General features: G+C 51.5%; 1 protein-coding gene across 1 annotated transcript in view; it reads left to right on the top strand.

Annotated features, from left to right (window-relative positions):
• The window catches only part of GPR26 (G protein-coupled receptor 26), a 21,516-nt gene extending 11,305 nt beyond the window's left edge, over nt 1-10,211 (top strand). The window contains exon 3 of the mRNA XM_007468738.1: nt 9,114-10,211. Coding sequence (XP_007468800.1) covers nt 9,114-9,345 — 232 coding nt within the window. The 3' untranslated portion in view covers nt 9,346-10,211. The remainder of the gene's footprint in view (nt 1-9,113) is intronic.
• The last annotated feature ends 3,209 nt before the right edge of the window (nt 10,212-13,420 follow it).

Raw genomic sequence — 13,420 nt, 5'->3', positions numbered from 1 at the left:
AAAAAAAAAAAAAAAAAAAAAAAAAAAAAAGTATCACCCACTCAGTTTTGCTCACTGAGGGGAAAATACCCATACAAATTTGTATCCAAAATGGTTTAGCTGTTTGGGAAGGTGACAATAAAAAGGACTTTGATGTTCTATTAGGAGGTGGAGGTGGAGCCTGGGAAATAGGATCTGTGCAGGGTTTTGTGTGCATGCGCGTGCCACCGTATGAAAGAGAGAGCGCACGGCCCATCCCCCTGCATCCCCCGGCATCCTCAGTTGGCAGGGACATGGAAGGGACGCCCTGCCTCAGCGTCCCCCAGAGTCATGCTCTGGAGAGGAGGGGCTCAATGTGCCCAGGTCGCCCTGTCTTTTCCTGTCCCTACTCATACTGAGCTGAAGCCTGGTCCCCCATAGCTCCACCTATGCCCCCCATCCTGCTTTCTGCAGCCCAGGAGAATGTCTGTCCTCTACTAACAGAGGCCCTGCCAATTTGCAGACAGTGAGCTGGGGTTCTCCAGAGCAGCCCCCATTCTCCAGACACCACAACCCGGAGTGTCTGTTGCTGTCTTTTCTGTGCATGCCACTCTCTCCGGGGGAAAGCCAGGGGGCCTGCATTTCACTTTAAACATAGGACATAGGACTGTGTGCAGGTCTCTTCATGGGTCTGCCCCAGGCAGAGAAGAGCCATCAATTCTTCCTTCTAGAACTGCCCGCTAGACCTCAGCACTCCTGACATTCTCTATGGGAGACCGTCCTGTGCGTCGTAGGATGTTAGCAGCATCTCTGTCGTCTACCCACTACCCGCCAGCAGCACCTCCTCCCTCCTGCTCCCCAGTTTTGACAACTAGAAAATCTAGGCAACCTGGGGACCAGAATCACCCCCGGGTGAGAGCCCCTGGTCTAGGCCCGCCACGTCCAGCCAGGACGCCGAGTACCGTGTCATAGCATCTGATAGGGAAGTGTCCCAGGCTTCTGAGGCAGGAGCGAGTAAAGTGGGCTTGGCTCTGCAGGGGGACAATCCCAGCAGAAGGGACAGCATGAGCCAGGTCTAGAGCCCTGCACGGGAGCCACCAGACACAGGTCCCTTTGAAGCACTTGAACATGGCTTGTCCAAACTGAGATGTGCTGTAGGTGTAACATGCACACTGGGTTTCCAAGGCTTAGCATGACTGTACATATATATATATATAGATATATATAGATATATAAAATTAAAACTTTTTATATTGATTCCATAGTGAAATGGCGAAATCTTGGATATATTGGGTTAAATAAGATTTGTAATTAAAATTAATTTCACCGCTTTCTTTTCCCATCTGTGGCTCACCTTCTCTTTCTGTTGGGCAGGGCTGGCCTGTAGTCAGGGAATCTGGGGTCTAGGTGTGCCGATGCCCTTGCTCCCAGCTCCTTTTTTCCCTTGGCCTCTAGCTGCCCGTATCATCCTTTTCTGACCAGGACCCCATTGGTTCCCAGGATCGCCCTTCTGGCCGCGCTGCAGGAGTGCTCAGAAGTCCCTCCCTCCCTTCTCTCCTGTCCAGCGCCCTGCTCGATTTTGGAGTTTCTAAGCAGTGGCCAAATCAGTGTCTTCCTCTGTGGGGTCAGGTGCATTGAGGCAGGAGTCCTCGGAGGGTCTGAATGAGGGGACATCAGGTCCCAACGCTGGGTGACAGTGTTGCGGCAGAAGGTCCTTGTGCTTAATCCCCTTGAAATCACACCCCTCTGGGACCACCTCCCTCTGTCCACACCCCCATACCCCCCCCTGCCGTGACGGGGGGAGAAGCGATTCTGATGAAAGACTAGGCAGTCTCTGTGGTAGCTGGGCCCCCAGGCACACCTCAGGGAGATGCACACCTGTGAACTTGCTCTTTGCATGCAGGGGAGCCCTCTGGGCACCAGGTGTGTGCTGGGCACGGCCAGGATCACACCAGAGCTACACTTCCACCACTAGGGCCGCGAAACTGCCAAACAGGGTGGGCTGGGGTGGGGGTGAGGCAGGATTTGCTCTGACACCCGTCTCCGAGGAGCCCGACCCAAACTCTCCCATCTTACGCTGAGTCCGGGCTGAGAACCACACATTGATTGTGAGGGGAAATCAACATCTAGTAAGGAATCCATAAAATAACCCATGCAAGGCATTCACCCTGGTATATCCTACTATCGCCAGCACTGGAATCGGGACCATGCACACTCTGGGCGGCAATTGATTCTCCTGCTGTTCTCAAGCTGGTTTCCAAGTGTAGACAAAATCACCCCAGTCTCAGAAGAAGCAGAAATCAGACTCTGCTCTGGAAATGTAGTTGAGAATTTAACTTCTTGCAGGAAGTGATTCCTTATGGAGAACCTAGAGCTGTGGGCTATGGAAGTGGAAGTTTCCTTAGCAGTGTCTCATCCAGGGAGGGCGAGCTGATTGCAGGCCACCTGGGATCCGCTGCATGGGGCAAGCCAGCGCAGTGTTGATAGGGATTCTGAAGCCAATCCAGTGAGTGACTCAGCCAGGGTTCCAGCCCGGGTCTGCCTGGAGCCAAAGCCCACGTGTGGGGCCCCTTGCCCTGCACTGTTCTGCTTCTCTGAGGGCATGGGGGTTCCCTCCCAGGGGATATAGGAGGGCACTTTGTGCCATGACCCCCTCAGAACCAGGAAGCTGCAGCTTCTGAGATGATAAGGTCAAGGTGTTCAGGTGTCACTTAAACCCCTCACTGAGCTGTCAGTGCAGAAACCGCTGTTTCCCGAGGCTCCCCAGTGACAACTTCTGTCCAAGCAGCCCGCCTTGCTACTCCCCCCATTGGAGCCTTATAGGTGGAGACGTGCAGAAGCATGTGGGTTCACCTCAGGCCAACCACCGTGGGGAATGCTGGGAGCTGGCAGAATCAGAACGTCGAGAGAGAGAAGGGGCTTGTGCTGTGACACCTGCCATCCCTCTAAGTTGATCAGGAAGGTCCGGCTGGCAGGGAGGAGGTCCCTTCTCTTTATTCCCAGTCTATTCACATCTGCCTGATAACTTTCTCAGACTGGGAAGCAGCATTCTTGGGTCAAGAACCATTCAAGTCTTGCAGTAGATTCTCAGGCTTCCCTTACTGGAGAACGTGGAGTCTTTATAACCATACCTATCACTTATTTGACACTTGTAATCTACCCAGGAGGTGCCAGTACATACCTGATCGCACCTAGTACAGCTGTCCTGCAAGGTGAGTGCTAGAGTCCTCATCTTACTGAGGGTCAGCGAGGTGAGATGAGTGGCCCAAGGCCACAGGAGTAGTGACTGGCAGAACCAAGGGTTAAAGGTCAGTGCCAGGTCTATTGGCAATAATTTAGCCCTGTGGGCATGTTACATCTCCGAAGCCTGGGGACCGGGCACTGAAAATGTAGAAATGCTTATCTGCAGGCTTTTGATCCAACTTCCTGTGCCCAGGCATCTTGGCATGAACCAGACATAGTATCCAGACTCCTGGGGGTAAAGGCAGGTAGGTGAGTGAGTTCTTTCACCAGAAGCAGCGGTGGGTTCACATGGAGTCACCTCTGACCTCCCACCTGGCTGACAGCAACTCGTGTGGGCCTGGAGTGGGGCTCAGAGGCCATCAATGCTGGCAACTGGAGCCATCATCAGACTCGGTGGACTGACGCTGACCATGAAGCCAACACCTCTCAGAAAGACAGTTCCCCCAACTGCACCAACCAGCCAAAGAGCCCCTTGCACCTGCACTTTGTGGCCTGTCAGATGACAGAGGGACACAACCTCCACCCTCACTCTTAATAGGAGTCACTACCTTCTATTCACACACTCACACCGGTTCCCAGGTCCTCAAAGCCCTAGTGGGTCACATCAGGCTCTTTCCAGAGTGTTTGAGCATGGTCTGAGGATTTGCAAGACATTCGCATCCAAAAGCTCTAATTATGTTTTTCTGAATTAAAACGTGCACGTCTAGAAGCATGTGTGAGGCTATTATCTCTGCAGCGGGTCAGGCTTACAAATAATTACGGTTGTCCCAGATCATCGGAGTGGGGCTTTGAGGCATTTGTGGATCAGACAGCACCATTATTGTGGCTTTTCAGAGTCACAGAATTATGTCAGAGGGGCTTAATATGCAGGTGGCTGTCCGGTGTTAATATTCTATTAATAAAATGCCATTTCCCTGCTAATGTCTCATGAACATTTAAAGCTTCAGCTTATTACTTACAGATCTTCAAATATGCAGACCGGATTCTCCAGAAGTCTTCTTGGGAAGACATTGGGCTTGCTTCCCAAAGGACATTCTGTGGCCCACGTTGTGTGTGTTGCACAGCGTGTGTGTGTGTGTGTGTGTGTGTGTGTGTGTGTGTGTGTGTGGCAGTGGGGAGAGATGATGGACGCACAGGAGGTGTAAAGAGGGGGTGTGGATTTACCACTTTAAATTCAAGGCCTTGACTGCCCCTTGGAACCGAGTCAAGGAGCTGGGAGGGGCAGCCTGGCACCAGGAAGGCCTGTGGTCTCTGGTGCCCACAGTCCAGGGTTCAAATCCTGGCTCTTCGACGTCCAGGCCGTGTGGCCTTGGCCCGTCACTTTGCCTGGGTTCCTCCCCTTTCGTGTGAAGCGCAAGCAACACTGCGGAAGGGGGCTGGTGGGAGGTGCTTGAGACAATGTTTGTCAAGCGGCTGCCAAAGCACTGAGCCTCTGGGGACACAGAGGAGGAGCTGGGTCTGGGGCTACTGGTATTACGGGTCTTGTTCTCATCCCCAGAATTTAGTTTCTTTGGAGAGTCCATTGTCGAGCAGAATTGAGACATTGGTTTCTCTTGGGGTTCCGAGAATGCCTGAGAGTTCTGGCAGGTGTACCCCATCTTCCTCCCGGGACCAGGAGGGTCAGGCTTGCAGGGGCGGGTGAGAGGTCCCTGTGGCTGAGGGGCCAGGGGGCCGGCTTCCTGGCCTGTCAGCCCTCTGCTGTGACAGCCAGCACAGAGACTTCCCGTGACCCAGATCAGAGGGCCCTGTGCTAAGAGAAAGGACATGGCTCCTTGGAGGAGTCCCCCGGAACAAATACAGAGCTACGGGGTGCAGAGGTGGGGCAGACACATAGGACTTGGGGTGGCGAGAGAGGATGGGTATCTGTTCCGTGTCACCCTGAGTCAGAAAAATACCTATCTCTGTGCTCTGCTTCCGATGTGGTCCCAGGCCACACCTGGCAGCATTTCACACCTCCCACCCCAGCCAGGCTCTGGCCAGACGTCCCCAGGTGCTCACAGCGCGTCTCCGAACCACCTGCCTCAGAGTCACCTGAGATGCTTGAGAAAGCAGACTCCTGCCCTGGCTTCCCCTGCCTTTGTCATCCCCCCCATCAACCCTCTGCCTGACCTCTCAGCCCAGGGGATCCTCGGGGGAGCTGTGTCAGGCTGTCTGGGGCAGGCATGTGTGCATTGTGAGCACGGAAGCATAAATGTTTCCCCCTGAACGGAGCCTGATGGCTGAGGTTTTTCCAGCACATACCTCAGGCGGTGCATGGAAAGTCACCTTGGTGCTTAATGGAAGGGGAGGGCAGGGAGGGGGCAGTGCCCTGCTCCGGGGGCTGCTACCTCTGCAGACCCCAGGGACTACCCTTAGTGCTCACGGGCTCCAGGAACTCCATGGGGCTTGGTGCCATGTTGGTGTTATGACCAGGGACCCACAAACAACCAGATCCTGCCTAACAACCCCCTGTACCCCCCCACGGGGCTCCTTAGCGGATGTGGATCTGTTTCCCAGCACTGCCACCATAACTAGCTTCCACTAAGTGGCTTAAACAATAGAAATGTATGGCCTCAGTTCTGGAGGCTGGAAGTCCAGGATCAAGGTGTTGGCAGGGTGGTTCCTTCTGAGCCTGTGAGGGAGAGTCTGTTCCAGGCCTCCCCGTGAGTTTCTGATGGTGAACTTGCAACCTTTAGTGTTCCTTGGCTTCTAGAAGCATCACCCCATCTCTGCCGTCATCCTTTTGTGGCATTCTCTTGGCGTGCATCTGTGTCCAAATTCCCCCCTTTTATAAGGGCACGGTCACATTGGGTTAGGGGCCCACCGTTCTCCATTAGGACCTCACCTTAACGAATTACACCTGCAACTACCCTATTTCCAAATAAGATCACATTCTGAGGTGCTGGGGGTTAGGACCTCAACACATGAATTTGGGGAGACATAGTTCAACCTACAACAGGGAGCTATAGCAAAAGGAAACAAAGTCTCACTTTGTTAACACCTGAGCCCAATAACCCCTAAACGCAGGGCTCTTGGGGCAGAGCTGGGGGCAGGGGCAGGAGAAGGGAGTTCAATAATCCACCATGATTCGTAGCAGAGAGAGAAGAGGCAGAGCATGGCAGGCACCTAGTAGCACACAGTGACCCTGCTCCCGTGGAAACTGTGACTGATCAGAATAATAATGGCCGTTGCTTGGAGGGGAGGGTGTTTGGAGGGGATGAGCAGAGCTGGATCTGGCATGAGAAGATGGGCTGCAGTGTTCCCTTTCTAAAAGGTCATCTGGAGGGGCCCACGCGATCATTCCCTGCCCAGATCTAGCATTAGAAAGAAGCGGTTGTAGCAATACGGAAGTCCCTGCCCCTGCCCAGTCCCCTTAAACAAGTGGGGACTTGGAACTGTCAGAGCTGGAACAGAACAAAGCCGGACACAGCAGGCACATGGCAGAGGGGTCCACGTGCCCAGGAAAATTAAAAAGCAGGTCAGCCAGCCACATCCGGTCGCGGAAGGGAGCATGCTAGCTTCAGCCTGGCCCGGGGGCCACACGGGAGCAGTGCCCGGGCCCAGACTGATCCAAAGCATCTCTTTTGATGCCTTGATGGAGGCCAGATGCGGGCTTTTCAAAGCAGAAGTCATGTACACTGTGGACGGGGCAAGTGACAGAAGTGCTGGGTAGCCCATAACCACTTCATGGAAAGGGGACTCTTGGGGCTGGAAGGGACCCCAGAACGCATCCCGTCCCATCTGCAATGTGGAGATTTGAATCCCATCATGGCACCTAGACAAGGCATGGGCTGCAGTTCGAAGGAACTGGGTTTCCCCGTGGAGGAGATGCCGGCTTGCTGCTCAGTCTCTTAGCCTTGATTTCTTCGTCTGTAAAATGGGACTAACGATGCCCATTCTGCAGAGAATAATTGTAAGGTTAGAGATTGTGCACATCACGTATTTGGCCCAAAGGAGATACTTAACTGGGAATTATTATTACTGAGCCAGGCAAGTTCAGATTTTACATAAAATCTCTGAGAAGCAAATGCGACAGATTTTACCTCTTAATTATCTAAATGGTGAAATTTTAAATTGTCCCAAATAGTTTTACTCTGTGAAATCTGCAGAACCTGCAAATAATCATTTTGATCCTGCTGGATGGTTTGATGATATATGACTCTTAATAAATCCTCCTGGGAGAGCCAAAATGCTCAGACTGAATTTAGCAATGTAGAGAAGACCAGACATTCTGGAAAAGTAATTTGGCATCCCATAGTATTCAGCTGTTTCACTGTTATTATTAGGTGTGAATTCTAAACTCGGGGGGGGGGTTTGTTCCCTTAAATTCATCACTTCCCAAAGTAGATTTCTTAAAGGTACAGATTTCTCAAATGCCAACAGCTCCATCTTCCCATTCGGGCTCCCAAGGACAGGAGCAAAACCATGATGGCATTACCCCCTCGGAGTTGGAGGGCAAGGGTGCATAGTGGGGTCCTGGAAATGGGACGCCTAAAAGAAGGGCCTCAGAATGGATTCATTAAGGATCTATTCGAAAAGGGGGTCATTGCAGTGGGGGATCTCACCCCCCCAGCTTCCTCCTCCTTCCTCGCCTGGGCTCGTCCTCACAGCCTCAGCCCAAAGAAGCCTTCAGGAAAATCACTGAAGTTGGCAGCCCAGAGTCACAGCCCAAGCTCACTCCTCTCCGTACCTGGGTTCTCACCTGGGCAGCCCTCCAAGCTGAGAGCCACCGCTGCCTTCCATCTTGCCGACCTCCATGCCCTCTGCCCGCCAGGTGGAATACAGGTGCTAGATCCCAGTCTGAGCACAGATGCTGGATTTTCCTCTACCACTGACTTGCTGTGTGATGTTGGGCAACCCCCTCCCCTGTCTGGGCCTCGATTTCCTCATTTGACGGTGGATAGGGAGAGGGTAATTTATAATCTCTTAAGTTCTCTCTCAGCTCTGTGGCCTTTTCTACCTTATATTAATGCTGGGTAACGTCCAAACATGGCCAGGGGTGCTGGACACACTTGGGAGAAAAGAATAAATGGCTTGATTTGGGAGAATTCCGTTTACACAGAGGAGGGCTTTTGCTATCTCGCAGCCTGGCCTTAGCACCACTGAATGGAGCTGTTCGATGGATACCTGGAGGACTCTCAGAACTGTGCCCCTTTGACACAGGAGCTGCCTCTTCCCTCACTTTCTTCCAAAGAACGAGGGTCACTTTAGGGTGCCCTGACTGCTGCTGGAGCCAGGGGCCACCAGAATCCCAGCCCTGGGAAGAACCTTTTTCCACCAGCAGATTCTTTCCTGATGCCAGACATACTTTGAGCTTTGATGAATATTTGCAAAATTAATCTCAGCCCCTCCTCCCAGGCAAGCTCCGCTGGAAGGCAGAGCTAGGATCTGAAGCCAAGGATCAGTCTGTCCTAGTTACAATGATCATAGACGTGATTTTATTCAACTCCCCCTTTCTCGTAGAAAACACCCAGGCCCCAAGAAGGGAAACAACTTGCCCAGGGTCACACAGCAGGTCAGCTGCACAGCCGGACCAAATGGCCAGGGTGCAATTAGCTATTGGTGCAATTCTTAGATCAGCTTGGGTGCCTGGGTTCAAATCCCTGCCTTTACAGTTTACTGGCAAACTATCAGTACTTAACCTCCTTGGACGTCTATTCCCTCACATGTAAAATGGAGATGTCTAATCTCCCAGGGTTCCACGAAATCACGTGTAAAGTGCGTCCTTAGCCGAGTACCTGGACTAAAAGAAGTGCCTGGAGAACGGCCACCATAGTTATGGTTGTAAATTGCTGTTGTCATTGTCGTGGGAGGAGGAAGCCTCAGAGAAACTGAAGCGTGGCCAGGAAGCTGGGGTCAGGGGCTCGGGCTGGAGCCTGGGATGCGCCCAGCTGCGCTCTCGTAACAAACGCCCTCCCCGTCTCTGTCCGCAGGCTGGTGGAGCTGTCCTCCGCGGTGCCCATCAGCTCCCACTGGGGGGTGCTGTCCAAGTGCTTGGCCTACAGCAAGGCCGCATCTGACCCGTTCGTGTACTCCTTGCTGCGACACCAGTACCGCAAGAGCTGCAAGGAGATTCTGAACAGGGTCCTCCACAGGCGTTCCCTCCGCTCCTCCGGCCTCACCGGGGACTCCCACAGCCAGAACATTCTGCCGGTCTCTGAGTGAAGGACGCCGCTCCTGCTGGAGAGCTTGGAATGAGACGGCTGGTGAGAAGAGGGGGTGGGAGGGCTTGGGGCGCCTGGGCGGACTCCACCGGCCGCCACCATCTGGCGAGCCCAGGGATTCCGGTTCCCTGGCTTCGGGGGGGATCTGAAGCCTGCTTCCTGGTTCCTCGAGGGCAGATGTTGAACTGTCCCTGTTTATCACCAAAGGATGACCGAGGGACATGCTGTGCTCTGGCTTTTCTTTTGGAGAAGCTCCTTTGAGCTCCTAGACTCACCAGAGACTCCCCAGGAGTCACACCCCGTCCGGTCATGATCAAGGACACACAGTGCTGGTGGCAGGTGGGGAAGCATGGCGTCCACCTGCTCACTAAGCCCTGGACGCTGGGCTCCATGCTGAAGAAAAGCGGTGACCCCCATGGGGCATCAGTCACGCTGAGAGTGAGGCTGGCAGTGGCCATTTAGCCCCACATCTGGCATGGCCACCCTTCTCCACATGTAGTGGTGGCTGCTTTAACCCAAATATCATTCAGCTGGAACTAACTGACTTGTTCTCGGCTGGGACCCTTGGGCCCCCATGTCCAAGGAGAAAATGTTTGCCGACTAGTGTTACCCAACTGTTGCGGACAAGTTGTCTTAGAAATGGCTATATTGGATTCAACTTTTATCCCTCTCTTGCCTCCCCCTCCGCCCCAAAGCTAACATTTGTGTGTGTAGACAATCTTAGCATGAAACTGGTTTAAATAAGCAGTTATTACTACATGTAATAACGTTCTTTGAAGTCTGACCCGAAGTCACCTTCTTCTGGTTCACATGTCATAACTGTTGGAGCAAAGGAGAGGCAGGAGGACAGTGTCTGGCAGGTCCCCCACGCCGGTTTGTGACCTGAATTTGCAGGAAGCGTTTCACCCTGTCTCACACATCTTGTCCAGCGTGTTCTCTTAGGTGATTGGACAACAGCTGACCTGAGCAGGGTTTTAGCCTTGATTTTAAGGCACTGGGTTCCATTATCCTAAGGGTTCAATATCCTAGTTTCTGTAAGTCATCAACAAACAGTAGAGGCTTCCCAAGGTGATCCAGAAAGTGCCCTGTGCCCATGATGGGAGAGTGAAATTTCTATTGAAAACCGTAACTCTAAAACATATGCCAGTTCACTAGCAGCCCCCATCTTGATTTAATAAAAACCAAGGTGAGTGGACCTTGAATTAAATTAAATGCTTTCTGCCCATCCATCTTTTTTTTTTTTTTTTTTTTTTTTTTATCATTTCAAATATTGTGTGAATGCTAAGAGCAGTTCTTTCTCCATCCTCCACTCTATGTGATTCCTCCAGGGTGGAAAGGATGGGAGCACAAGACTTAGAGGGCTCATTCTCTCCTTCCTGCTCTGCAAAGCCTAACTTTGGAAACATAGAAGGGAGGACCCATTTCAATAGGGACCAACCAGGAAGACCCTGAAGCTTTTCACTGCCAGGTGGCCCCAGTGTTGAAAAACGAAGTGTGTGCATGTTTGAAAAGATGGCGTCTTACTAGCTTTAGCTCCTCATTTAGAAAACAAATCACTGAGCCTGGCCTACTCTTGTCTAGTTGCTAAGTTTGCATGGAGACAGACATAGCCTTTGAAGCCTTGCCACCTTCCCGTTGCAGCTGGAGGTATGCTCACGCCTGCTTGGGGGAGCCAATGGCACACACCCCTTCCCAATTCTGTGTTCTGGGACATAAGCTCGGTAGCTTGAAATCAGCTGTGATGGGCATATTTATACCAAGAAAGTCAGTAAAGGCTACAAATCGGGCCTTTTTCTCCACTGAGAGCTCATTGCTAAACATCTACCAGCACATCACTGCCCAGACAGGACTTTGTGTGTTACCGAAACCAAACTGCTGGGATTCAGAGCACATTTGGCCACTCAAGTTTGAATCACAGCAGACATTCTTTTTTGTGGCTCTTTCCTGGCGTCAGGCAGCTGTTCACCCTTCATTGTCCCAACATCAAAAGAACCAATGAGGTCGAGGACAAGCACAGAGCCAGGAAAATATGCACAATTGAGTCTGACCATCTCCCTTTCACGCAAACACTCCTTGGGCAGCGGAGGCGTAGTGGCCCAGTGGAGGAGGTCAATAGACAGTCAAGTTCAAGCAAACAAATACGTTTTCATCAATGTCAGGTTGGAGGAATAACTGTCATCTCCTCTTCCTGCTCTGTCTGTGGAGGCAACAAGTTATACTCCCGGAAGCAACTCTGTCCCTTTCACCTCTTCTTTAGTGAAAAAACAAGATCTGTCACCTACAGTGCCACATGTCTTGAAAAGATGCATTTCATAAATTACACTGAACCTTAGGACTGCCAAAACACCAATAAAACCAGTTGTATTGGCATCGTGGTGAAAACGCCCCAGATATGCCAGTCGGCTGGGTATTTTCATTATTATTTGAACACAGGCATCAAAACCCTAGGAGAAGTGAGAAGAAAATCGCTGCGTTGGCCATCAGTGTCAACCAACTCTGCTAGAATTACCTTTAGCTAAATGTTTATATACAGAGTCCATGAAATTCTCCCAGCTTCTTTATTCCCAAGAGAATTATCTACCTCATTTGGTAACTTATCAAACGTAACATGGTAATGTGGATTTCTCAGGTAGAACACTTAGAAATGTCCAGATCAGCATCTATGTCAAGGGCCTGGGATAACTTCCTTGATGTCAGTCTAGAATAAGGCTTGATATTGAAGGCCCGAACTTGGGTAGACAGCTGGGTTCGGTGTGAGAGCAGTTTAAGAAGATAGAAAATAAAGCCTCAATGGAGAGGCTCTCAAATTCCGAAACCCACATCCGGGGCTCAGTTTCTAGCCCTACCTGATCTGAACTTGTAGGTTTAAACCCCATCTGTGATGGCTTTTGCAGTCACTCTGCAACTCTAGCTTTTCTTTATGCTGCTTCTTAGAGGGGATTTCAGGGCCCTGGGAGCCACTGAGGGAAAAGTGTTGTGGCATTTGGGGTTTGTGTGTCTCATGGTCCGCTGACCTCCCAAAGATGCTCCCCTAAGAGCCTGCCTATTTCTACCATGAAGTTGGCTGGTGGGGGACGGGAAGTTGCCTTGACTCATCTCACACCAACTGTACATTCCTTCTAGGGCTCAGCTCAGACTTCTGCCACCATGAGCAATAAACCTCTCTCCTCATGTTTGTGAAGCTAGTTTTCTTTTTCAGGATGCCCTTCTTTCTGAGAGAAGATGGAAAGAACAGGCCAAGTCCAGGTCCTGGTTGCTGTCCTTTTACATACTTTGGTGCAGGTAGATGATGCCTTTGCAGGGCTGCAGTGTGACCCTCGGGGGGGACCGCAGGCTGTGCATTTTTAGAATTTACCCAAATTCCGCATCGACTAATTTGCCTCTGATTTCAATGAGGATATTTTATCAGGTGCCAGAAATTCCTCACATCTGCTCATATCCTTTGGAGCACTTGCACCACAGGCGAGAGAGAAGTCCTGGATATATTTGAGGCTCCCACTACCTTTCTGGAAGGTCAACAGCGTCTGCAATGAAGCCATTGGTTCCTGAACTTTACTATCCACGAGAATCACCAAGAGACGTTGTTTAAAATTCAGTTTCCTGAGCCCCTTCCCTGGAGATCCGTCTAAGGAGGTCTGGCAAGGCCTAGGATTCTGCATTTTCAGACATCAGGGCCCAGGTGACTGTGGCAGGTGGACTTCAAAGTCCTCCCTGAGGAAAAATGATCTTAGACACCTGGATAAGCTCTATGGAAAACTGGGTCTTTCTAAATATTTAGGTTTCAGTTGTCTTCTATGGTTCCCTGACATGCCAAATAGTTCAGTCTCCAGCTCACTCATGATCACGCCATGAAATTTTTAAAACCTGTTTTCACGAGACTCTGGTGGAACGGGAGAAGCTGCCCACTCTACCTCCGAAGGCCTTTGCAAAACAGCCTCCTTCCTCTCTGTGGGGCTCCCGGCTGGTAAGCACGAGATGTGTTGGGTGTTGGCAGGGTGGCAGCACTCACTGGCTCAGACACTGTGTAAGAGAAAAGGGAGCCTGGCACTCAGAGGGCCCCGGAGGGATGCTTGCTT

Source organism: Lipotes vexillifer, unplaced genomic scaffold, assembly GCF_000442215.2.
Source record: "Lipotes vexillifer unplaced genomic scaffold, Lipotes_vexillifer_v1.1 scaffold741, whole genome shotgun sequence".
Classification (NCBI taxonomy): domain Eukaryota; kingdom Metazoa; phylum Chordata; class Mammalia; order Artiodactyla; family Lipotidae; genus Lipotes; species Lipotes vexillifer.
Note: the sequence above shows the minus strand (reverse complement) of the source record. Positions and strands in the feature narration are given on the sequence as shown.